We start from the raw sequence: 27,783 nt of genomic DNA, 5'->3' as shown, positions 1-27,783 counted from the left end.
TTATTTTATTGCTTTCCATATCAAAATTTTTATTGTTTATCATCTGCCTTTTAAATACCAGCGGAGGCTTTTGGCTGATGCACCAATTCAAAGCTTTGGGATCTTTCTCCACCTAGAAAAAAGCATTAAATCTTTTTTGGGGTATTCAAAACACATGCTTACTATAGTCAGCTATCCTCCAAATCTTGCTACGGGAATCAGGTGCAGAGTTGCTGTTTTCAGTTTTCATCAACAAAGGCAAAACAGTAACATGGCAGGACTGCAAAGCTAAAGGAATCTGTTCCTAACTGTATCCAACTTCAGGAGCTGAATCCTCGGAAAGACGCAAATCACAGCTGTGATTTCTTTGGAGGATTTAAAGCTTTAGCTGAGTATGGGCTTCTGCCCAAATTAAATCATCTTTCCTCACAACTTCCAAGTATTTCACCATCTGATTCAAGAAGTCAGATATTCTTGATTAGCAACAAGTATATTTGTGTATTCAAATTTGGTTACTCTACTGAGATAAAATATGGAGGAAGACCATTAGCAAAAGCTATTAGATACTTATCTACTTCCTTATCAATCAGTCTGGATTATATACTTTTTAATTTTCTGAAGCCCTGCATGACACCCTCAAATTTCTTCAAATCATAGTTAAAAAGTATCTTAAAATTTTGAATAATTAAATTAACAAAACAATACACTCAAGTTTACTATAATGTTAGACAAGAAAAAGAAGAAAATGGTCCAGTCTGACAGGATGAAATGGGAGTAAATGAGCTAAAATTCAGACTATAGAGGGGAGAGTGGAGGCTATATTCTAGCTAAGCTTGTAAGTGATCTGGTTAATGATAAGCCAGCACTGAAAGCATATATACCGGTGGGAAGCAGGAGGGCAAATAGACATTTGACCAAGATAGCAACTCATGAGTCTTGGTTGAATAAGAAGCTACCTTATCATTCTCCACCATGATCCAATCAGTTACCACAGCTATGGGAGTGAGATGACCAGGTGGGTACAAATTATAAAATGAGAAGCCCAAAGATTCCTTTTTTTTTTGTCATCATAGACGATGAGACGTTTATCCTGGAAGAATGCATATTCTCCTGTGATTTTGTGATCTGGCAGATCCTGCTAGTTGGACTGCGGTCACGGGCGCTCCACACCTGACACGCTCCCGGTAACAACTGCCGCACCACAGAGGTCGGAAAAAAAAACACGGTGCAGCCGTAACATGGCGCACACGCACCCAGTGTAAAGGAGCGGTTACAAGACCTCAAACTGCGCTGTGTGCTCACCCAACACCCGGACAGCTGTGTGATGTGTGTGTGGTTCACCTGCTGCTCGTGCACCGTGACATGCAGGGACACACTTTATTTGGAGTTAATGCTCTTGCGACGCGTTTGAGTTAAAATATAAATCTTCTCCCGTCTGACTTATCTGAATTAATGTGTGCTAAAATATTTATTGTTGAAAATTAATCGTAGCATACTGGGGCACAGCTCATTTATACTGTGGCACGTGCCCCAGTGAATGGGGTCTGGCGACGCCTCAGGCTGCAACTCGACGTTGGACTTACATAACAACCTCCATGCAAGATTTCAAAGCTGAAAGTAAAATAAGAGTCATTTAATAATTATGAGATAGACAATCCGACTGGTCGACTAGTCGTTTTAATAGTCGGTGACTAATCGACCATCACAATAGTCATTAGTTGTAGCTCTAACTGGGACACATACATAAACTGGAAATTTAATGCCACTGTCATAATCTAAGCATTCACCTTTTTACTCTCATTATAAAATATCCATTTTGTCTGTGTGCAAACAGGTCAGATCATGGCAACAACAAACCTTGTTGTCATTGTTGACTTCTACAACTTCTACTCCTGTGTGGATATCAAGATCAGCCAGCAGGAGCAAGCGAGCCTGAGCTGACTGCAGGGTGCACAGTGGACACTGGCAGTTGTCTCTCAGCCAGGTGAATGGGTACAGACTTCGCTCCCCATCCTCCCACTCCACCTCCATTAGCCTCTCCTCATCCAGAGCCCGGACGTGTCTCATTGAGTGGCAAACCAAAGGGACAGAGGCAGGGCCAAGGGTATGCTGCCCACGAATATGCACTGCTGTCAAACAAGAAGGTGGTGAAACAGCACCTGGCCCTGGTCTACGACAAGCCCTCAAAGCCTGGCAGGCCGTGGCAGAGGTGCTTCTGTGCAGAGCAGGTAAAACAAAACGTGCAAATGTACTCATCCACATTTCTGAATGTTTCCTTCTGGCAGCTCTACGTCCAGACCTGAATAAAGAAAGAGAGAATAATGTAATTTCATCATTCAATTAATGAAAAAACAGGGTGAATGAAACACAAATTTATCAAGTTAGGGACATAATGTAAATCCACTCATGTCGAAATAGTAAACTTATAAAACGCCTGTAAAGCATTCAATTAATATGAATGTATCCAAAATTCTTGAACAACCCCTCATTTCTTAATGCTTTGTTTCCAAAAAGCCAGACCTCTTGTAATATTTTACACTAAGTCGTTGTAAGATTTTAGTTGGAGATTGTTCTTTTTCACAAAGTCTAGCATCTGTACCTGATCATTTCTGAGAAATGTGGGCTTTTTTGTGTGTATGTTTATTAAGCTTACTCAAATGGTCTCCATGGAAGGGCAGCTGATAATAAGCTACTCTTAAGGTAGAAAAGCAATGGAAAAAAGATTAATCCTGCAAAATTTCACAAAAAAAGGAGAGACCATAAGTCAGTGGCTGAATCAACATTACTGAAGTGGTGTAGATCATCTTGACAGACAACAGAACAAAAGGCAGCCAACGTCCAAAGAAGAGCTTTGGGACGTCTTTTGAGAAGCATACACAGCTATTCATTAAGACTACTACAACAAAGCTTGCACAAGAGGGTTCATGATGGGTTGACAAATAAAGCTGGTCAAGTCAAATACTGATTTTACACCTCATTAAAATAATACAAACTCTGTTTTCCCCTTATATTTATTTATTTATTTTTTATTTATACCTTTATTTAACCAGGAAGTCCCATTGAGATTCAGAATCTCTTTTACAAGAGAGACCTGACCAAAGTAGCAGCCAAAATACAGTATATATACTATATACTGTTATGATCATTGCCATTAATGTTTAAATGTTTCAATAAATCACAGCACCCATTTGCAGTTTTTCTGTGCAGACTGCAAAGAAATGAGGGGTAGGTCTAGATCTTTGCATGTTATTGAACATCACTCTGTTTAATCTGGTGCTACACAAACTCCTGGGACAAAAACAACAACAAAAAAAGATAAACAATATCTTTTGAATTGTTACTGATCTCTGTGTCACAGGTCTGCAGACATGGGATGGACCTGCTGTAGTGCTACAATAAGCAATACAAAAATTACTGGTGCAACACAGCATTATGAGTGTTTCAATTTTCATATATTGGACGTTGTTTGGCCGAAAATATACATGTAAATATAATGTAAAATTCCAAAGTGATCAAATGATTTTGTCTTAAAATTAAATCAGGCAACTGTCAAACGCATTATGTTTTGGTTTATATGACGAGCACTTAGACCATCTGTTTTATTGCTCTTTAGACGTTTATGTGTCTCTTAAAAACAGGACATATTCTGTTCCCCTCCATGTTTTAGCCTGGGTACTTGCTTTCACGTTTCAGTGGGAGCATAAAAGTATCCACTATCTCTTTAAACTGCTGATCTCAGGCTTTCTAAAGAAGTTAAAGAAAACAGAGGCAGAGCAGCAGGTGGTTTGATGTTGACGCACAGCACGCAGCCACTGAATAAAACCAAGCGTTTGTAAGTTAAAAATAAAGACTGTACAGATCATAGCTTACTCAAGTGTAGTTCACTTACATTTAAAATGACAGCAGTCTAACTGCTAGAGCATAGATTTGCCGCTAGCTAGCTAGCCGCTTTGAAGAAGCTAACCCCGGCATTTAGCACGCTAGTTCAAGTAAACATCCGGATTCAGTTTCAAAGTTAACTGCAATACCAACAGGTCCACCGCCTTCTTTATCGACTCACTGTAAAGTTTGTGAATTAAAGTAATACTGAAAAGCTATAAAAAGTCATCTTAAACAGTTTATCAGTAACCGGCGTTACCTGTAGCGTGTAAATAACAGCTGGTTGCTAGCCCTCACGAGCGCAGTGGCCGTCAATACAAACGTCATCTGGCGGAGTGAGAAGGGAAAGTAGGCAAAAGGTCGAGCGGCGACTTGAACAGGATGACATAATCACTGCCTGTGTGTAAACTTTGCTCTACTTTCTGTTCTCACCCACAACACAGCCACGATTCCAACTGATAACGTCGTGGATGTGTTTCATAATTATAATATAAAGTAGTTTATTAACACTATTGTGGAGTTGAAAGCATAAACTGCAAAGCTTCTGCTCTAGTTAGGAGCAAATAAAAAGATCAGCATCCCAACACACATAGCTGAACATGCTCACAATACTCCAGCTCTATAAGGTGTTTATTAGTCTTGTTCATATTACTATTAACTAGAATTTTGTGCACCCAGAGCATGGTAAAACTGCTCTCTCCTTTTATGTTCCTTGTGCCACAAAAATGCCCAATTTTTAGACAATTCTATGAAAATATGTTACTGTATTCCATGTTTTTACATCTTTTTCATCTCTATTTTATTTCACGATCTCTCGAAGAGCAGAAGCTGATCAAGACTGAGATACTGTTGTATTTCTTTGTGCTTATATAATAAAAATTCAGCAAACAACAACAACAAAAAAAGTTCTAGTCTGACTTCAACTGAACTTTTGTAATGCTTTTATAATGTGTTAGTCCCACTGAAATGGCAGAAAATCAAAGCTCTTACTAGTAGATTATGTAACCCAGACACTACGGTTGGATGTCACATAACTCACATGCATAATTAAACTCACTATGGGCTGAGGTATACCACATAAAGGTACTAATTTTTGCATATATTTATAAAAACAGTCAAAGTAAGTTTAAATTAATGCAGCTGAAGTTCAAATAAAGCTACTGTCATACTTGTGCTTTTGTTAGATGGCTGATTGTGTCAGAAAAGGTGACTGAAAAGCAAACTTTTAAGGCTGTCCAGTGTTTCCAGAGTGTCACATTGATGTAATAAAATCCTGAATTAGAAAAAACTAAAAATAAAAACTGAATTAGACTTGAAATTCTGTGGCAACAGATCTTACAGAGTGATGAATCCTCCCCAGAGTTCAGACCTGAACATTGTTGAAACAGTGTGGAATCGTCTTGACTGAGAACAAAAACTTAGTTTTTTCATTCATATATTGCATTTCCATTTATATCTGTGCATATTTTGATAAAATGCTACACCCTCATCCCATGTCTCCATGTCAGTATTTGTAGGGATGGAGGCAACAGTTGGTTGGAAACCAGTTGTACCCATAAGCATTTTTATCTGCACCCGATAGTGCCCCTTGGAAAATAAAAAAAATTAAGGAATGCTTTGGACTAATTTATAAATGAAAAATGTGTCTGTGAAAGCCAGGCAAAGTTATTCATTCTTAAATAGAAATATTTGGTTCAAGATAAAATATAATCAGAGGATCTTCTGAGTAAGTGATTTCATCCTCTTGGGGTAATGAATGTCAGAGAAATGGTTTGTAGAAATCTGCTTAATGTAAGTTATATGTTCATATTTTAGTCCTACACCCATAGATAGTTCATACAACTGTGCACTGATGTGACAAAGTCTAAGGCAGTTATTTAGCACATCCCTAGACGATGCAAATCTATCAAACTGAGGACTATTCAGTGGCTCAAGACATTCAATGAAAATTTTCTAAAAAAAAAGAAAAAACAGGCAAAACTTAAATGGTTTGTGCTTTTTATTTGTATCTGCTGTTTTCCTTTGTAATACACCACAGTTTATCTAATATCTTTGGGTGTTAAACTGATGTTTGGATAAAACAAGGAAGTTAAGGAGATCAGCTTAGTCCATAATTGTATGCAGAGCTTGACTTTGTTTTCATATTTTGCAGACAAAATAATTTCTTGATTAATTAAGAACCTCACAAGAATATTAAATAACAGTAATTCAGTTTTCGGTGTGTGTTGAGCCATACCTCTTTTACCTTAATTCTTCTTTCAGAAGTTCAGAAAGGATGATCAGAACCCAGCAGTTGTACAGTACAATGCCTAATGCAAATTGTACATGCCAACATCTGGGTTTTTGTTTTTGTAAAGCATTATCTTGCAATTATTAACCCAGGATCAAACACAGACACCGCATTTATAACATAACAGACCTGAGATTCAAAGGTGTAAGGGTACAACTCAGTCACCTTTACAATGGCGTTTTTGCATTGTGGACTTTATGTTGTTGGTTTAATGGTGACTTTAATTAAATACAATGGCATCCAGTACAACTTTAGAGATTTACAACCTGTCAAAAAAATGACAAAACAACTTATTATGTTTGTAAAATAAAATGCAGATGTGGAAGATGTTATTGTACAGGTCTGCTTTCACACTTCAAGATCTATCTGGGAAACCGACTGAAAATAGGAAACCTTTATAAGTGTGAATGTAACAATGTTCTGTCCAATTTCATCCTGTAAATGTCACTTAAATTTGTACAAAACCTTCCCTGATATGGTTTTCCTAAATGAAGCAAAGGTTAGCCGCTTATGAAGAATGTTAACATTATGTAACACAAGGACTGATATAAAATACAACTTAGGATAATATATTTCCACTACGAAGTTCAAACAGAAGTCTCAAGATACTACTTAAACTGTCAAAGATGCATGTTATATATATGGCTTTTCCACTATATGCTGCCAATAATCTGTTTAAACTTAAATGAGAAAACCAGGGTCTTTCCCCTGTCGTGGAAACTACAAAGTAGGCAAAAGGCTTCTCGTCCGCATGTTAGCTGTACATTAGCCACATCCAGAGTGTAATCAGTAGGCTCAAAGTCTTCACAGAGGAAACTGCCCTTTGCAATGTTACATAATTTACAACAGTTGGCATTTTAATTTCTACACTATGGAGTTATGGCATTTTAATCCCTTCAACTCAAAGGGTCAAACTGATTACTCAACATCAGATGACCTTCAACGGGTGAAATATCGTCTGAAAATAATAAGGAAGAGAAAAAATGTTAGGAACAGACTCAATGAGAACAAACAAGATGTTTGCAACGCCCAGTACACCACTTAAAACACACAGCCTTACATCTCTTTTCCACATAAATACCAACAGGCAGCTTCTTCCTTCAAAGCACTCGTAATTACGAGGCTAGTGCCCATGAGTGTAATTCACAGCAGACCTCAAAACCTTGTTAAACAAACATGGTGAGGAACTTTGTAATTTTCAAGCACGTGGCCATTTAAGATGGTGCTACTGCCACAATGGAGGGGTTTGCTTCTACACCACCAAGTCTTAAGGACCTCCTGGATGCAGCTCCATGGGGATCCCTTGTTGGAACTTGAGGAACGGTTTAATCTCACTCTTATGTAATCAAGAAAAAAGAAAGAAAACATCTACAATAGAAAGGATGGATGCTTTGATCCAAGACTCTTGCAACATCACGCTACTCTAAACATAATTACTTTATTTGAGAAGAGACAAGACAATCCATTAATGTTCTCATACAGATTAGTGTTTGACACAGAATTCCACGGGTGCTGCCTGCAGTCTTTACCAATAAAGTATTACATCTTGTTGTAATGATAAACAAAAATAGATATGCTTTTTGATTTCAAAACTTTACATAAACAATTAATACATGGTTATTTATTCAGTAATAAAGATATTACCACTCACAGTATTTACTTACTTCTAAAATATACAATACATTTTACAAGATTATAGTACTTGTGCAAAACAGCACAGAGAAGGCCTTGCTTGTCAACCCATGAAACACCTTTAGCATTAAAATTGTAAAGAATTGTACAATGTCTGCTGGCCTGTTAAAAAAAAAAATACAAAAGAGATATAAAGGCCAAATGTAAACATTCTTTGGTTTTCTTCTAAACGTTTATCTGGGGTGTAAAAGAACAACTTTAGTTCTTTATTCAGGAGCTTTCAACCAGGCTACATAACCCCTCCCTGCTGCTTTGCTACCAAGTAGTTGGAGTCAAAACCAAACAAAAGCCAGTTTTCAGGGCAGTATGAACACAAGCTGGCTAGTAATTCAAAAGTTTCACTCTATCCCTAAAGTAAATCTGCTTAATGTTTTTTTAAAAAAATTATCTGTTCTTGATCAGAGAAGGTTGCATGAATTTTAAATTTAACTCTATCTCTCTGGAAGCAAATGGCTCTGGTTTGTTCTCTTTAACAAGCTGACTATTCAGTCGTTGTTTCACTTGTACACGCACGCACACAAAACATGCCTACATGCAAGCACATATCTATGACTGTTTGCAGGTAAATTCAATGCACTAATAAAAAAAATGACTTTAAAAGTCAAAAATGTACACTGCTGCTTGATATGCATGAAGATATTTGTGCACTTTCTGGTTTAACTAACATTAAATTCTCTTTGGAGGATCATTAATTAACTTTGCTGGATCAGGTTTTCTAATCATTTGGTGGTTTTGAAGGAACTGAAACACAGTATTGTTTAAATTACACATACTGTGAAAAATAACAAAAACTACTACATCATAACTCCATCCTATACTTATAACTATGATGAGTGATCAGCCCAGAAAGAGTCCAATACAGTAAAGTTAAAACAACGCATTCCACCTCTAACATGACTTAGAAATGTGGGGATGGTTGAGTATTTATATGTCAAGGTTTTTATGTTTCTATACAACTTCTGCCATCACTGTAAATGAATCACTAAGTGCATATCTATCAAATACTTTATTAAAAAAACACACACACAACTTAAACTCATGAAAATGGACCATGTAAGAATATTTAAAATACAAAATAATAAAACATCTTCTGACGTGTGGCTGCGCTAAGCAGGAAGACCCTGAGAGATAACAACACAGCACCCACTTTAGTTGAAATTACACACAATCCACACTAGTTTAATGTTTTGGGTATGTTGGCTTTGGGGCTTCATAGGAAAAAAAATGGGGTAAATGTGCCTGAAACATTTTGCATGTACAGATACAAACTAATTATAAAATTTTCTTTCTTTTTTGTCCTATATTCACCCTTGCTTCTGCCTCTCCTTCAAACTCCATAAAAATTAAGAATTTATTATACTACTGTAAAGAGACGTTTAGGGACAGTTTTTTTTTTCAACTCAGATCTTCATGTACTCGTTTTTCAGTCTGCTCAGTCTCGTGCCATGGCTGCGGATGATCAGAGACAGCAGCTCGTGCTTGTCCTTGAGGCCCAGAGAAATGTCCAACGTCTCCTTCAGGACGTCCCGTGTGTGGACTATCATGTTGAGAAAGTCGTCACTGAGCCGGTGCTCCTCCTTCAGCTCGGTCTCCTGGCTCTGCTTGAATTTCACCTCCAGCTCCAGCAGGGATTTCTCCGAGTTTGTAAACGCCTCGTTTATCTGGGCCGTCTCCCTCCGCAAATATTTCCCGTAGCTGTCCTCTCCGTCCAGGTCGTACGAGATGCTTTTCCCAATCCCCTCCAGCACCCTGGCAGAGTCCTCAATCTGCCGCTTGATGATTGTGAAATCATCTCGTATGACAGCGTCCTGGTCCTCGTCGAGACTGCACTTTCGCTCGTCGGTCATTTTGAAAAGCATCTGACATTTCTCCGGATCGTCGTTGTCCTCGTAGTCGCCGTCCGGCACAAAGTAATGATGAAACGTGCCGTTAGACATCTCCGGATGTAACGGTCCCTGGAAAAAACCTCCATACACGGACATTGACAACATACCGGCACTCAGGAGCAAGTGAAGAAAAGCCATGATGTTCACTTGTTCCACATACACTCTTAAAAGAGAAGGAAATGTTTGTTTTAAATATTACTGACAGACTGATAGACTACTTCATTTCAACAAACACGGTTTAAACGAACAAACTACGCCGTTTGTTGAAGTTTTGTTCCAGTTTAAACGTCCGCCTCTATGTCCCTTTTCTCAAAAGAGCGAAATTCTGCGTGAAATTTCTTTTATTGCTCCACTTTTCGCCCTTTAATCCAGCCTGCCGCCTCGTATCACCGTTGGCGAGCAGCACAGCTGTGTGTGAAAGTTTGTCTTAGCTTGTGTAGTAGTTGTACTCCCGACTTCGCCTGGTGCCTCAAACGCAACATCTGGATGTCTCAAGGACCGCTCTTCGGCTTTTGGCTAATAATACCCCTCTGCTACTCTCAAATTACAGCCCCTCCGTCATTTAAAAGGCAGCATTCAGTCTGGTCCAGACTACCAGCGGGGCCAAGCTGTTAAGGCCTTACTGAGACCAGGAAAGACTGAGTTTGTGTTAATTCACACAACCGTGACATGTTGGCATAGACGGTTCAACTTAATACACCACTGAGACCTATACAAGTGACCGCATATAAACGTGAAATGAAATCCAGCAAACCATCCCTGTAATTATTGTCCAGTGGCACACTTTTAGAAAAGTTATACTTTTAATACTTGATGACATGTGGCAGAAATATTGTAAATTATGCAGCATGGTAGCTCAAGTAAAAGGATTATAAAGTTATTGGACAAGTCATATGAAGCAATTTTCAATATTCTAATAAATTAATGCTTCACAGTGACTTTGTATTAATTTGTTTCTTATGAAATGGTAAATATGACATGGAATTACTATATTGGAAAACAATATTAGTTTGACTATCCATTTGAAAGAACAGCACTTGTTAGCTTCCTATATGGAGTATAATTTAACGTTCTTCATTTAGGCTATCCAAAAACAGCACTTTTGAACACTTCTAACTGTATTTTGATTTTTGCAACTTTTTATGAAGGATAAGTATAAGTCCTATTACTTTATCCACAAACTTTGACAATCTAAGTATCACATTAATATTATAGAATTTAATATAGTCTATATTGCGACGCATCCTTTAACTAAAAACTCCACGACAGGTTAACGCTTGAGGGTTTATCCAAAACACGTCACACTAAAACCATACACTTATCACGATGTTTTATTATGTTATATCCATATTACAATCTGAAAGCATACTTCTTTCTTTGATATGCTTCAAGATGTATTAGGTTATATCAATGATATCGTCAAGTAAGATATTAATATAGACAATAACATTAGCGATGATAACAATGATAAAGACATAGATGGTAAGAAAACTTCACCTCAAGCTCACCCTTTCTCCATGCTCCAGGCCCCAAACCAACACAGGTGAGCACACTCATTAATAACCTCAACACACCCAAAGTGCCACCCACGGTGCCACCCACAATTACCGGTGGTGTCACTACACATGTGCACATATACTTCAAATGGGAAATAAATAACACAGCATATGGCTCCTACAGCCTATTCTTAACTCTCCACCAGCTTGGGTCAAAACAGTTTAATAGCCTTTGCATCAGCCGACAGCATTAGGACGCTGGTCACAGGTTTGATAATAATCCAGTAAAGTATAGTGCATGGAGAATATTTTTGGATTGCCACCTCTTTTTTTGCCTACTATCATTGTTGCCTGAGGTGTGAAGAGCTAAAGGAAGACAAAGGAAAACGAAGACGGGAAAACTTGAATCATTATGCTAATCTTGTAATCTGATACCCTGCAAAATTTGCAGAAAAAGTGATAAAGCTTGCAAATACCTTCAGTTCATGTTCTTTAATGGACAGATATGTTTTACAGTTGGTTATTTGATGTACAAATTGACATATAAATTACTTTAAAGGCTGATCCTACAGTACGAGCACAGAAGTTATAGTATTCATGGTCTGTGCATACAAATGACAACATCATAGCTATTTTATGAAATGAACTGAAGTTGAATTGTTAAGGCCACAACTTCTATGTGTAGTAAAGTAAAAAAAAAAAAAAAAACAAGGCTTTATTACTTATTTAGTGTTGAACAGTGCTGGAAGGTGCATTCATTTTTTGACAAGTAAAAGTACTGATACTACACTCTAATAAATGTTCCAATGTAAGTAAAGGCCTTCATGCAAAAACCTGTTAAGATATGTTTTCAGTATATTTTACTGGCGTGATTTGATGTTTAGACTGTAAATATATTGCTGTTTACTGCAGTATATGTAATTAAGTTAAATATTTGTTGGTAAATTTAATATACATTCTGCAGAATTATCAGTGGCCACACTGCCATAGTAAATAAGAATTTCTTAATTACTTGCCTGGATAAATAAAGTAAAAACAAAATATCCTTTGTTAGTAGAGTCCTGTGAGAACCATGTAAAAAAGAAAAAAGAAAAAAATCTTTTCATAAGCTTTTAAGAACATCCCTGCTTCCATCTTAGAGATGATGCTTTTTTTCTAGCGAATCCAGGAGGGCTAGAAAGTAGTTTATTTATCTCAGGAGGGAGAACAGAACACTTAATGCTTAGTTTCAAACATATTAATACATAAATACATAAGTATTTATTTAATGCTTTACTAAAAAAAATAACCAATACAACACAAAGTTCAAACACTTGAATGAAATGGAGCAGAAAGATAAATATCTTATACAATCTGCCTCTCACACAAATAATTAAACCAATAATAAACTAAATTTATTTAACTAACAAAATTAAACTAAAATGAGTTGCAGGCCAGCATGCCGCTGATTTCCAACAGATACTTCATATTTTAGTCTTCATTTATCATCTACACAATGCCACAGAGAAAAACAGAATATAAAATGAACCTCATTCATTATGTTTTGTCTTTAAGCATTTTTTAAAAACACAATAACTGATTTCACTTCCTTAGCTTCTTTATCCAGATTGTTCCATTACAACATTTTGTTCTGAATCTTAGTTTTTAAATATCTCTCATCTTTTGAAAAGATAATGACTTTTCCTTTTATCACATATTTTGTATATTTCTTGGTAAAAATGTATGTAATGTTCATGTAATATGAAATGCAGTTTTCTATGAAGGGTAAGAAAAGTTGTAGCGACTGGAGACAAAGGCTCAATGCCTGCTTCTTGATGCCTTCATTTCTGTTATTAAATAAGTCTCAACAGTTGTGTGATACTGTAACTGTACTGTAAGGTACTTAACATTATGACTATGTCATGCCTGTGTAGTTGGGTGCACTTACACTAAAAGCTGAACCCTAGCTGTGCAAACACATGTTCTCTCAGCTGTCTTTGACACAGTGACCACCTGTTTTTGGTAGCTTGCTGGCTTATAGTGACAGGTCAAGTTTAGTTTAAAGGATTTAAAAATACACAACAGAAACCTGTCAAGTAATGAAAGCTTGAAATGTGTTACAGCTGAAATCTATAATTTTTCTAAATGCTTACTCCTCAATGCTGAAAGGTGTTTGGATATAGCATAAATAAGGTGAGACATTACGCCAGTAGAGGTAAAGGCTGAAATAAAGGAGATACCATTCAAAATAGAAGGTTAGTACTTTTTCCAGAGAGCAGCCCCTGGTCACAGAATCAAGAGAACTATTTTGTCTTTTAACACAATCTTATAGCTCAAGAGCCAACAGGTTAAGGGTGATCTAATTTGCTAAACCCACAAGTGTCAATCAGTGTATTTAGTGTGTGCACATCTTTCCAGTGGAAACAGCAGACGTTATATGATCACAAAGCCCTGCAGAGCCCTGCTCTCATTTTTTCCACAGCATGGGTGATTATTCAGGGTTGTGACCTGCATGAATTAAAGCTTGAGAACAATTTCCAAGAGGTAAACACATTTTAAAAGATAGTGTAACTCCCTTGCCAAAAATGGTTGGGATGCTGTTTAAATGTTAACAAAAACAAAAACAAAAAAAAAAAAAAGAAAAAGGCATTGCTTTGCGAACCATGTAAATCCTCTGTTTAGCTGGATAGAGTATAACATATAATATATGAGAAACTGCATTGCTTTTTTGGACATTCTGTTGCTCATTTTCAGTTTGATAGCAGTAATTTATTGAAGAATGGAGAAGTTGTATGAAGCTCAAACAACACCCAGTGAAACACCACACACTAAATCAGGATTACTGGCAACAAGTCAGTAAAAATACAAAAAAAAAAAAAAAAAAAATTAAAAAAGAGAGAGAAAAAAAGAGGCTGAGTCTCCCAGAATTAAATTTAAGGAGGGGTTCTGTGCTTTGTGAAAGACTGTGGGGAAATCAGGTTAAGGAAAATAAGTTGTGAATTCAACATGCAGGAGACAAACAAGAAGTCTCTGCACAGGAGACCAGGCCAAAATCCAGCTTTTAAAATCTCTTCCTACAGCTTTAGTTTGACACCTTAAAATAAAGATTTAACACGATGGATAAAATGTCAAGCTATTATACAACATACTGAAAAGTGAACCACTGGCCTCCAAACCTTTTGCATTTGAAATCTTGTGAATGGCAGTCTGCTGTCATGGGTCACATTTCAGATGAATATCTTTGTAAAATGGAAATTTTTCTCTCTGAATTTCTTGCATGGTTTCGTTTTAGAGATCATTAAGCAGCAACAAATAAATAATTATTTTGCTGTCCTTAAATCTACAGTGTGATAGGTTTCTATCATTGTTTGAGATTTGTATTTTTTTGTAACTAATTTAGTTGTTTTGCAAAACATAATTATCTTTTGACATGAATGAAAATTACACTGACTCTTTAATTTATGGTGTTTATGTAAAATGGGAGCCGTGCCATCTGATGTTCAGTGATTGAGCAGGCCATTTGTACACCCCAAGCAGGTTTTCTGGCAGCATCATTTTACTATTTCAGCACAATCGGTGCCAAGGACTGGGCACAAACGCACATTAAGCCCCAGTGCCAGATCTGTCGCCATATTACAACTGCATCCCACTCACAACTGATATTCCCGGTAACACCAACTTTTTAAGAGATAGAAACATCTTATTCTTAAAACTAGAAAGGCAGCTCATTGGTAAATTGTGATTATTTATGGTTTCTTAATAATTTTAACAAGAAATAAATCATTAAAAAATTAACTTGGAGACAGAGCAGGACTTTATTTATATTATCTTGGATATTATGCAGACCATCTTTACTGTAAAATGTTATTCTCAATTTCTATTTACATGATCTTGGAGTTTCATGCCCTTTCATTGACTGGTGGCCTTCTAGTAATTATAAACAAATTGCCCACGCTTTCAATTTATGAGGAGATGGAATTTATTATCATGAAAAAACACAGGTGCACACAATTCTACATTTTAAGAACCCTGATTAGACATTTCTTAGGATTTTTCAAGAACAATTTTGGAAAATTGGTAAATAAGGCAGTTTTTTTTTTTTTATCTTTTCCTACAGCCATCAATCACCCTTTCAGATCCATCTAATGTCTGTGCAGCCGATAGAGAAGATGGAGTTCGAGTCCAAAAGCCAGCATGTGTGATGCTATAGTGCTTGCATATCTGTTAAGATAATGCACATTTATATATTACATCATTCGTGCTTCAGGGAGGGCCTTGTTTCTGTCAGCAAAACAATCCCACAACCCATTCTGCTGGCTCTGTTGTACAAACAGGCCTATAGTCCACATTTGTCACCCATTAAAAATGTCAGGATCATGAAATGAAACTTAACAAGGGAAATTTCAAACACAACCATCACTGAATATGATGTACAAGCTGTATCATCAAGATTGTGCCAAAAAACATTCGAAGTAGACTACCCTCAACGAAGAGGACTACCCTCATAGGCTGCTATTAACATCTTTACAACCCTTTCAGGTTGAAAGGGGATTGAAAATAAACTCCCAAACATACTCACAATTTCTGAGAAAAGACCAATGCATAGTTTTAAACAGCACTGAGGAGCCCCTGGTTTAAAGCTGATCATGGACACATCAAGAAAATATGGATGGGCGGTTTATAGGGGAAACATGTATCAGTAACAGACACTGGATTTGTTTGAAATGAAAAAATACTTTCACATAACAGCAAAACCCCCTACTGACTTGCAGACTGCCTTTTTAGTTTGTGAACAAAAATTTGTTGAAAAAAAAATTTGTTTCTTTTTTTTATTCATTGCACTTCTTCTTTTATTAAAGATCTTCACTGCTAATGCCACAGAAAGAGGAATACTGTCAAACCAGGAGGGGCCTGGAGAAGCTCAGCAGTAGATCTCTTTGACATTATGCTGCAGAAGGAATTTCAATTTGGTGTCAAAATGAAAAAAGTATGTTTTTTTTTTTTTTTTTTTTTAGGGTGTTACACCATATTGATTCGAAGCATTTTGTTCCATGCTTGCATTTTCATGAAATCATTTCCAATAAAAGAAGAGCTCCACCTGCTCACATAGGACAGTCCATAAAAACGCCCAGCTAGGAATTGTGAGTAATCTCCTTTTAGCACTAAAGTAAGAATGCAAAACACAAGCCAGAGATTTTCTGCTGAAGTCTTGCAGTTGCATGAAATTTGAATTTAACAGAACATAACAGCATTTAACTGCCTTATTTGTGGTAAAAATCCCTCAAACTTTGAGTTAAACAGACCAATTTGAGAATAAGTCCCAGCTTTGAGGACTTGGCCTAATTAAAACTGATTCATCAGCTAAACTCAAGGAGCTGCTCCTGACTGCTGGACAGTTGATTTTTAAAATTTTGGCAGCCAAATTTGAAAACTGGAGCCTGAGCTGCATTATGCTTGTGAGAACCTTGTAACTGGACTCGTGCTCTATGTATTTAGGACATCATGATTGTTTATGCATGCACTTTTAGTCAGTTCTAGTAGATTACAATGACAGAGAAGTTTACTTGGACCAGGTTCAGAACAGTCAGCAAAGGCAAAAGTCCAAAAGGGAGCAGGCTGGCAGAAAAAAAAGGCAGAGATCAGAACTTACAAGCAGTCAGAGCAGGAACAGATGGCTTGAAGATAAAGCTTCAATGAACAATCTGGCACAGGGCTTGTGTACTGTGTATACTGTACATACTAAAAGCCTGATTAGGAGAATGACAGAAGGTGTGCTTGTAATGATTGGCTAATTGTGGACTGGGTTGAACAGGCCTGAATGTCTGAATACTGCTTGGAGTTATGTTATTGTTTTTATCTTCTTTTAAGAGTGGTACCGCTAAACTAAATTGCCAGTATGGATGAAATAAAGTTGAGTTGAGTTTAAGTGAATTGAATTGAACTGAATTGAAATGGGAGAAAATGGGTCTTGGAATGACTAATATTAATAAAATACATATCTAAAATTAAAAGCCAGACCTATCAGGACTTAATTAAGAACTATCCAGCCTTGTCACTTTTATGATCAAAGCTGAGCAGACATGCAGTATCTGAACAATCTACAAAACCCAGTTCTGAAAGTCACAAGGTACCAAAGTCCATAATAAATCAGATATTCTAGGAACTGGACTGTTTAGAGGATTATTCATGAATAATTAAATTAATCCTATAAAATATGGAACAAACACTAAATTAATCTCTGACCTACATTAGGGAGTTCTTCTGAATTGAACTTCTACCTGTATTGATACAAAACTCACTAAAAATTAGTTGGAGACTGTGATAACATAAACAAGGCAAAATACTGAACTGGATTAAGTACTCATGTTATAGAACCTCAAGTGTTAACTGACAGTCTAGCTGCTCATGGAGGAGTTAAGCTGCGTATATACAGTATACTCCAGAGTTTGATGAGTGATGAGTCCAGATGTGCAGGGAGAGATCTGGCCACTCCAAGCCGAACCCCACCTCCTACCCACCTGTCTCTAGTTCTACCAATTAAACACTTGCTCATTCACAGCGGGGACAGAGAAGCTGCCAGCTAAGATGTGTCAGCGTGTGTGAGAGGGAGGACAAATTCTGGTCACACATTTCAATAGTCAAATAATTTGCAAATAACAGAATAAATCACACGTGGTTTCCAAAGGTTTGCTGCAAAGTTCAGAGTTTTTTATGACCCTGAAATAACTAAATGCTGCAACGAGTCGCTGTTTAGCACTTTTCTGAGGCATTATACTTTTTCATTATCTACTTGTCTGTGGTCTTCACATTGAGTTGGTCCTCCTTACCACAATTTCTTTTGCCCTTTCTCCAGCTTTTCTGTGCAAAGCTTCATCCTGCCACTACAGAGATGAGCAATGAGAATTTGATTTTTACAATATTTGAAATGGTGAAAGCATCCACAACTTCTCAAAGTTGTTGTACAATCTTATTCCTCTGTGACTTAATACTATTACTAAAATTACAGCTCCAACTGCTGACTAACAAAGTAATGGGTGACAGCCAGAACTGCATCCATACTCAGCGAGGTCTGAGTTGAATTTGTGAAAATTGAGTCAGCTGAGTTTAAAATGGGTTAAAAGTCTTGCAAGTCACTGTACTTCAAGTTGATGGTGTAGGAAATAAGTGTTTGGGGATTGTGTTACTGAGTCCATCTTCTGTATTCATTTTCGAAATCCTTAATCTTAGAGAATTTTTTTAAAATTCCAAATATGTCTGAAGCCTCAGATATTTCTATTTTCCTTTTAACTGTTTGGATAAGTTTTTCCTGCCAGTCCATCTTGGCAGGCATGCCCAGTCTTGCATTTTGTGTCACAACTTGCAACACAACTGATTTCCTTCTAAAGGGATGATCTGTTGAATATGAAGAATTTCCTGGGAACATTGCACAATGACACACAACAAAAACAGCCACCCTGAGAATTAAGTTTGAAAGCAGACTTTAGGATGCATCATTACTTAGTATTTTGAAACTATGTGCCAGTCCCGCAACAAATTTCTTCTTCTGAACGTAATGTGTAAAGAAGTCATGCTCATGTTACATTTGTCAAAATAACCAGCAACCTAAGTGTGATGAGTAAATAAGTCGGAGATAGATTCATACAGTAAATAGAAAAAAATTGGGCTGCACTGTTGTTTCCCCTGGGCTATGGAAACCATACAGTATTTGCTCAAGTCTAACAAAATACTTTTTACATAAACTGACAAAAAACATTTATAAGAAGGGTAAAAATGTAAAAATAAAGGTAACAAAAGGCTCAGATGTTTGTGTAGATTCTCAACAAAATCTCAGGCAGGTTTTGATTTTCAGTTTCCGAGGTGAATTATTATTAAGCAAGTTCCAGTTTCCATGAAGGATGGGGAAAAGAAGGATCTTCATACTAATGGAAAGTGTGAAACAGTGCAATGCCTTGTGAAAGGAATGAAAACATTGGACATTTCATGACAATGTAAACGAGATCATCGTGCTGTTAAAAAGTAGTGTGTGATTCAGAGAGCAAACATATCAAGGAAAGTCTCAATCAGGCAAATGCATTGCTTTTAAAAATCCACTGATGGAGCAAAAAACAGGTATTTAAAGTTGCTGGTGTCTCTGGCATCACAAGAACCTCCGTGCAGGATGCAGTTGTGCATAAAGCTGAACTCTAGCCACCCTTAATCAGTTCTTACAAAGAGAAATGTTTGCAGTGGGCTCATAAATACATAAAGAATAATTTCAATCAGTTTTATTCACTGTGGTACACTGAATGGTCCGGATGGATGGAGTTCTGGATGGTTGGTGGATGGCAACCAAAATGTCCTAACAGACCTGTAACAGCAGCAAGGTGGAATAATGGGAAGTGAAATGCTAGACCTCTTCAGGGTGCCTGAGGGTATCAAAATGATATGTGCAGTTTCTAGCTGACTATGGTATAAAAGGAAGAACCCCTGACTTTTGTAGTAAAATCATTTCCATGTAAGAAAACATGCCATCCCATGCTGCAAAAATACCATTGAAAGAAAGAAAGAAAGAAAGAAAGAAAGAAAGAAAGAAAGAAAGAAAGAAAGAAAAAAAGAAAGAAAGCCTTATCTTATATGTAGAAAGGGGGTATGCTATCAGAGCAGCCTGATAACTGAAGACTCTCCCTCCTTTTTTATTTTTAGAAACTCTACGAATCATAAGTAAGTCTGAAAGTGAAATACTTTGTTGGGAAAATATAGAATTATATGATCTTTAAGATCATAAATGTCACACATGGCAAATTGTTTACATCTGTAACAGGCTCCAAACTGATGTGTGTGTATGTGTTTATTATCTTTTACTTCTTGAATAGACCAAATTTTGAGGCTAAAATGAAGATTGGATTAAATGTAATAATCTGTACGATAAATTGAAGATGCTAACAAGATGCTGGCACTGAGACAAAGAAGTTAGTTAAAAGTTTGTTATTCAGCAAGGAAAAACCATGTGATTATTTATAACCCTGTGTAACTGCTAGGATGATGAATGCATGTGCCATATCTTTCTAATTCAGATGCTTAAACTGAGCTCCATTCAAAGTTTCCACTGTCTTTCCTGTGTCTTGTGAATAGAATATAATTTTAGAGAAAAATCCTTTTGCAGCAGAAGTGAAGTTAGGCATCCGTCACGTCTTGAGGGAATTTGTGTGACGACAATGATAAATCTGCTAATTGAATTTATATTGGCATCGCTTGCATGCTGCTAGAATTTTTACACACGTGAGAATTAGTAGGGCTCACAAACTGCATTACAATTACACATGCAGAAAAGGTTTATATATTAGTTTGCGTTGACTTTCAGTGAAAATTCAGTGCAATGCTGCCACAAAATTCTGCCATATTCAGTCCCCCTAAGTAAGAAACACTGAAAATCTCCCATGAAATTGCTTTTGGCTTCACATCTAACAACTTTCTTTACTTTGAAGCCTTATGTCACAGTTTGTTTTAAATTGTATCCAGCCACTCTCCTAAAACCATGTGGCTACGCAGCCATGAGCTAAAGAAATTACATCATAGAGTGATGATGACAGGATGGTGCCAATGAAATCATGCATAAAATGGACTTTTAAGAGAGTTTGTGCAGCCACTCAGACTCTGTAAAATATTGCACAAAGAAAAATTTCAATGGTCATTTTTATTCTCCTTTTTCACTATCAGATTCTTCTGCGAGTCAGCAAATCCATTGTATTTTCTGACACATTGTGAGAAAAGGAGACTTTAGATAGTACAGTAGGGACAGAGCCAAGGCTGAAGATGTATTGCCTTGTCCAAGGAGCCTCAAACAATGTATCTGCGAGGTTAAAGGTTCCTTGTATCTGCAGAGTTGACAGTTCTGTCGTTATATTTATTAAAAATGTCTCTCTGCTCTGGTGACAAAAGGCAACTTCATGCAGGAAACATAATGTGCTTTGGATTCTCAGCTGAAACACTTTTTGGCCATTCCAGATTTTTAGACTTAGTCCAACATGCATCCCAAAATCATGTATGTGTAATTGCCAGAACATGTCGATTTAGTGCATTTAACATTAATCTTTATATATCTATCTAGTCATTTCACAAGTTACACTTGTTTAATTGTTTGCTAACATAAATATCTAATCAATCACGTGGCGCAACTCAGTGCATTTAGGCATGTAGACATGCTAAAGAACTGCTGTTGGATTTGTAAATTTGTACAAATCCGCAGCCATTCTGTGACACTATCATGTCATTATGCATCAAACACCTTATTGAATCTATGCCACGAAGCATTAAGGTAGTTCTAAAGGTAAAAGGGGGGTCCAACCCAGTACTATCTCATAAAGTGGGCCAGTGAGTGTTCATACTTGGGTAAAAAATGAAATACACTTTGGTAGAGAAATGCTGCAGCAACAAAACAAATACTGCATGGCTTTATGGATCATCAGGTTGATAAGGACTGTCCATCTTCCAACCTCATTTCTCAAACCCTTGGGTTATCACCAAGTAGCAAAAAACTCATCCACCAGCCTCAGATATCTTTAGTGTTTGCTGCAGTATGCAATGCAGTTTGTGATGTCAGTTTCTAACAGAGGGTGTGTGAAAATTGTCAACATATTTCATTTGAGTGACATTAGCCTTACAGTTCAGTACTGTCTTGTTGTAATTTGCATTATGTTTACTCCAGTCTAATTTATTCCATTCCAATGTATTTATTTGAGCTTTCTCTTTTGTATTAGTTCCTGCTGTAGCAAGCCAGGCTCACATTGTGCCCTCTGCTCTAATGAAGTTATTTCTTTTCAGTCTGAGACAATGGCCTGAGGACAAATCCATTTTTCTGCACACTCAATGTCCATGTCATTACAAAGGACGTTTCAGAATGTCTGGCAATTCAGTTTTTCTTGAGAAAATTCTATAATATATGTAATGGCTTCTTTTTGCTGTGCTATATGGGAGCCTTATGTGAAGCTCAACCCTGCAGTGCCAATGTGGATCCACTTTTTTATCCTCTTGGATGATTATCAGCTTTTTCCACACTGGAAATATGTTCTGTAAGATTAACTTTATTCATGTGATGCATTTAACCAGTCTGTTTTTCTTTAAAAAAAAAAAAGAAAAACTTTAATTACAGTCCCCGAGAGATGTACAGGATTAAAATAAAATGTTTAGTTGTATGTCATTTTGAGTTGGTGTTCATTAACTTGAACACAAATTAATTAACTTTATTTGGGATGGATGTCCCTGATCGTTTTAAAGAAAGTTAATTTGGATTTCCTATGAAGGATGTGCTGCCACATCCATTGGAAGACCAAAAGAAGATGTTATCAAAGCAAATGGCAAGATTTGTTATTCTTAACTGACAGGAGAAAATCTAAGCTGGAATCTTTAGCTAGAAGAAGTCGTACAACATCAAAACTTTTTCCAACTCTTTCTGTTTTGTGCTTTGTTGTCAGTGAGTGCAGAAAACCACAACGTTACCAAATGGTGAGGAGGCAGTGAAGCACCAAAGGTTTATATTCACATGCTTTCATTTTCTGGAAAAATAGCTAGTTAGTGATATAGTGGTGGACATGGGATGATTGCTGAGTGTTAGTCACATCTGAAACTTTTTTTTTATAACTATTGTTATTGTTAACCGGTTAGATGTGAGGCTTGAATTACTCTTCCTCACTTATGAGGGCTGTCTGATGTGAACCACATCAACAAAAACAATGATGAAACTGTGGAGTGAAGGCTTGAGACACTCATGGGTAAATCCATTTAATAGTCTCTGTTAATCTATGGCTCTATGGAATTGCTCGTTCCCATCACCAGTATTTATTATAAGCTACCACATGCTAACTTGCACAGGATAAAACAATGGAAATATAAATATAAAAGAGTAAAATTGACTGTATATGGATATTTTTGTCGAACTTTTATTTGACAGATCTCCCCAAAATACTATACAAGAACAACTGTAACTAATCCAGAGAGCTGCTGCCCGTGTGCTAAAAACAACCAACAAAAGGGATCAAAACCCTTTGGGTCTTGGATCTCTATACTGGCTTCCTGTGTGCCAAAGGATTGATTTTAAAATTTTGCACCACAAGTCACTGAATGACTCTGAGCCAAAATATTGATCTGATCTGCTGACACCATGAGAGCCACTGAGACATCTTTCATCATCTGTGTCAAATTTGCTTTTCGTCCTTGGAGTTGAAATGAAACAAGGAGAATTTGAAGTTGGCTTTTATGCTCCTAATATCTGGACCAGAAAACCTCAAGTCTGATCCAAGTCATGGTTCTTTTTTAATTGCGACGACTTCTAGTGAAATTTCTTCTTTTTATTTTCTCTTTTTTTCTTATTTTCTTGAATACGTCTGCACACTGTATTTAAAACATGATACTCACTGTCTATATATAAGCTTTAAATCTTTTATTCAGTGTTTTCTTGATGTCACACATTTGGATGAGTTTTTGAAAAATTTAAATATCTTAAAAGCCAACAATATTCTCACAGTGTTTTTGCCTGAAAGTTTCCAAAAGTGATATCTGTTTCAAATCATGATCTTCTACCCTACAGCCATGGGCAGCTGCTGCTTCACAGGCTATCTCACACATTTTTAATTCACAATACAAAGTGAAAGCAGTTCTGATTAATAGACAGCGAAGCACGGACTTGTGCTGGCACTATATCCATGCACATGTGTTCCTTGATTGATCTTTAAGAAACAAGGAACACTTCACCACAGTGAACCGCTTTTGAACTTGTCTTTTATGCCAGAAAACAGCTGGATATCGGACAGTCAGTGTTTCGTCATCATTCCTGCGGAGACCAATAACAGATTAAATGCATTCAGATTCCAGCATTTCCACGGAAAATGAAAGTCCCTGTTTGTGGAGGTTTCATTCCAAAGGCTATAACATTCACTAGCAAATCCTCATATGCCAAAAAAGTGATTCACCTCAAATAAAACTGCAATGAAACAGTCACTGGATTTCTTTGTGTGCTCTTCAGGAGCAATAACTTCAGTCTGAACACAAATGTGCAGTTTGTTCTTTCAACATTGCAGCAACAGTACTGCTGGTAGCTGAGAACCAAGACAAATACTCAACATTTTGGCAACATAGGGGGAAAAAAGCTTTTTGGCACTGAGCCAGATCAGAAAATAAATTATCATGTTTGCAATAAATAATCTACAGCTAGCAGCAGGTTAGTGTAGCTTAGCATGCATTCATAAATGGTGAAAAAAGAATCTGTTAGAGCTTTCCAAAATCAAACAAAATCTCTCTCTCTCTCAAGGCAACTATGATTTTAAGGTTATGTCAGGGGAATTTTGTATATTTGGAGCGAACCAGCACATTTCTATGCTTCCTTTCTTCTAGTGCTAAGCAAACAGGTACTTGTTATAATAGGTTAAAGTCATCTAACTGGTGGCTAAACAGAAAATAAGCATATTTTCCCAAACTTCAAGCTGTACTTTTCTTTTTTTAAACTCATATTAATTTATAAAGCTATTTATCCATTTGTGAGTTGGCTGGAGTTATAAGAAAAGGAAGATAAACGCAAAAACAACCTTTATTAAAGCAGAAAAACAAAACGAACAAACAAACAAGCAAAAAAAAAAAAAAAAGAAAAAAAAGTCCTGAAGCTGTGACTTTGTACAGAAATCATACATCCTTCAGTGGTGATGTCAGCCAAAAAAGCCGCTCCTTTATTAAACAGGTTGCAGCTAGGTTTGTAAATTTTCTTGAGGAAGTGGTAAGTCATTTCTATACAGAGAAATTTCTGTTGAGTTTTATTTTCTTTCTTTTAGCACCTTTAGCAGCACAAAGTCGATGTAATCCTATTCCACAACAAAGCAATCTTGAAAGATAAATGACCCTACAGACCAGATCTGACTTGGTGGCACGTTAAGCTTCATCTCTAAGATTCAAGGTACATCCCAAGTAAAGCCCAGTCTCACCAGAAAATGTGGAACAGATACATTTGTCCACATGTCTAAATGACAGTAGTGCTACAGTCAGTGGTTAAAAATTGTAAGATGATAATGTGCTGCTGGGTGTTTTGTATAAGGAAGCATCAGATGATGGGAATAGGAAAACATAAGTATTAAAATGTAAACATTTCAATCCAAACCATGTATGTTTAATAGCTAAACCTAACCATTAGCTTTAGCACTATCCACTAACCTTAAAAACTTAATCATTTATGAATGTTAGTGAATAGAAAGGTAAAAAACTGCAAATAAGAGTGGGACAAGTCTCCAAGCATCAGGCAAGCAAGTCTTGAGAATCATTCCTTGTCTTCTACAAAACTGAAATAAATCAGCAGTGCATAATTTAATTAACACTGACATATTAAAAGATGCAGATAAACAATACTGTCATGAAGCAAAACACAACAGTTGAACATTGTCATACAGTAGACATAGGACGGAAACAGCATTACTTACACTCCGTCTTCGCATGGACAAAGAAAAGTAAGTGCAGTAAAAGTACAAATTTTCCTTTTGTGAAACTGTAACTGTCACAGCCCATAGGTGAAGTGAGAAGCAGGACCACCAGATAGGTAACAGAGAGGTGAAGTTACTAATTCAGTTCAATTCAGCTTTATTTGTATGAACCATCTAATTCACAACATAGTCATCACAGGGCACAGACAAAATCAGTTCAAGCCAATTCATTGTGATCCATAAAAGCCAATTCATAAAAACATAATGGCCTGGCAACAGCTCTGGTTTCTGGTTGACAGGTCTGGCTGTCACTGTTTCCCTACCCGCTTCCAGCAGGGCAACTGCACTAAGTTTAAAATCTCCTCCTGTACTCTGATTGTCTCTAAGTAATAGTATAGAAAGGAATGATCCACTATACATGTTATTTTTGCCTTGCAACGGTATTCAGCTGTAATATTTTCAAAGCAATGGCATCAGCAGTGTGAATCAGTAAGAACTGGGAGTGAGGGACTTACGCACTCCCTGAGTGACTGGCTCAATAACTCAAATGACTCAAAACCTGATTCTCTTTGGAAAGGGATTCAAACAGACTCGAATCAGTAAAAAGAATTGATTGATCCCATCACTAGGACACACTAAGGAAAAAAAAGAAAGACAGAGCTAAAACCCAAAGATCATGGACATGTTTGTGCTGTGGGCCAGTGCAGCTACTCTAAGTTCTATCATGAAATCAAGTGTCAGTAAACTACAAACAAATAAGTCTGTGAAACTGCAATGAGCTTGTAATTCTAAACTCTGAGGAAGGAGCTGTCTGCAAGTCGACAAGCAGTGTCTCCTCCACTTCTTATAAAACTTTCTGTAACAACTGTGAAACCTTTATCTCTGATATCAGATGTTTTTTTTTACCACTATATTATGCTCCACTGCCACTGACTCCGTTTCCAGTCTAAAAACAAAACCAATTTAAAACCAATTACAAGACACAACATAGAATATTATTCCTTATCTCCAGTTACATTACTTACAATTATTACAAAATAATGAATGTCATTTGCATTCTCATTATATTTCCAAGCCACACTTCAGCAGAGCTGCAGTTTTATCCATGGGTGACACTTTTCTTATGATGTATGTAGAATAAAAAACACAAAAAAAGTAACTGGGGAGCAAACTGATTGAAAAGCAGTTGCACTTTGATAGCTGCAGCATTGCTCAACAAACTGCAATGCAAATTCAATAAGACAACTTAATAAAAGCTACTTTAATGACAGAGCTATGGCAGAAGTATTATTTCAGCCCAGAAATCTCATAAAGCTCTAGAACTGGCAGCAAAGCAGTCCTGGGTCACTCGTCTTCCTCTCAGAGATCAGAGACATAATGATCCTTGTCCTCTGTCCAGTGGTGACTTCAGCAAGTTAACGACATTTACTGCAATAAACTACATAACAATGAGTAAAATGACTTTTAGAGACACTTTTCTATGAATAAACCTCCAAAGTGATTAATAAACCCTTGGTAGTGAAAATGGATGTCTTAATTTTAATAGAGTTCATTGTGTCGTATAATATTCTCTATTTGTCTAATGATGCCCGTTATTGTAGAAGCCACCAATGCTCTGGGGTTCTCATTGCAAATATAGAGCACATCATCAATGCAGTCACACAAACAAATGTGTTACCAAGAATAACCCCAAGGCAAAGCTGTGCTGTACTGCGAAGGATGTAAGAATATATCATCAAGGACTATAGATGGGACTTGAGACGTGACCTCTTTCCATCTCAAACCCACCGTGTACATCATGAGGAGAACTATAATCATAAAATGATAATACCTTGCATATGCAGTCAGGCTGGCGTCATTCTCCATGTCTCATTCAGGAGATAATGACTTTGGGGATTTTGAGGTATATGAACTTGGGAGGCATAAATAATGCGTCATTTCTTCACAACACAAGAAATATGGAAAAATAAACACAGAGAGCAGCCGCTTAATTCCGCACAACTCCACTTTGTGAGGCAGTGCTGATGTTAACAGTTACAACAAAGCCTCGAGAGCCAAACTTGCTGATTGCGGTTTTAATGTTCACCAACAGGATTCACATAAGTTTAGCTTTACTAAAGTAACTAAAAGGTAGAGCTGTCTCTAGC

At 36.9% G+C, this 27,783-nt stretch overlaps 2 protein-coding genes across 4 annotated transcripts in view; both read right to left on the bottom strand.

The window, feature by feature from the left end:
- bbox1 (butyrobetaine (gamma), 2-oxoglutarate dioxygenase (gamma-butyrobetaine hydroxylase) 1) overlaps positions 1-4,210 on the bottom strand; it is a 28,918-nt gene extending 24,708 nt beyond the window's left edge. For 2 of the 3 annotated variants that reach the window (XR_006011006.1, XM_041989910.1), the window contains exons 1-2: positions 4,118-4,210; positions 1,837-2,278 (exon numbers count right to left, since the gene is read on the bottom strand). Coding sequence is in view for 2 of the 3 variants with exons in the window: in XM_041989910.1 (XP_041845844.1) it covers positions 1,837-2,278; positions 4,118-4,185 (510 nt within the window). In the remaining variant the exon portion in view is untranslated. Of the gene's footprint in view, positions 1-1,836; positions 2,279-3,868; positions 3,969-4,117 lie in introns of those variants that run through there. The other variant, XM_041989925.1, reaches the window with a different exon arrangement.
- A 4,793-nt stretch (positions 4,211-9,003) lies between these two features.
- Positions 9,004-10,361, bottom strand: fibinb (fin bud initiation factor b). Its single transcript, XM_041989937.1, has one exon. It carries the CDS (start codon positions 9,862-9,864, stop codon positions 9,241-9,243), a length of 624 nt encoding a protein of 207 aa, XP_041845871.1. The 5' UTR covers positions 9,865-10,361; the 3' UTR covers positions 9,004-9,240.
- Positions 10,362-27,783: the final 17,422 nt, after the last annotated feature.

The sequence above is a fragment of the Melanotaenia boesemani genome, chromosome 1, assembly GCF_017639745.1.
Source record: "Melanotaenia boesemani isolate fMelBoe1 chromosome 1, fMelBoe1.pri, whole genome shotgun sequence".
Classification (NCBI taxonomy): Eukaryota; Metazoa; Chordata; class Actinopteri; order Atheriniformes; family Melanotaeniidae; genus Melanotaenia; species Melanotaenia boesemani.
This window is presented reverse-complemented; position numbering and strand designations above follow the sequence as displayed.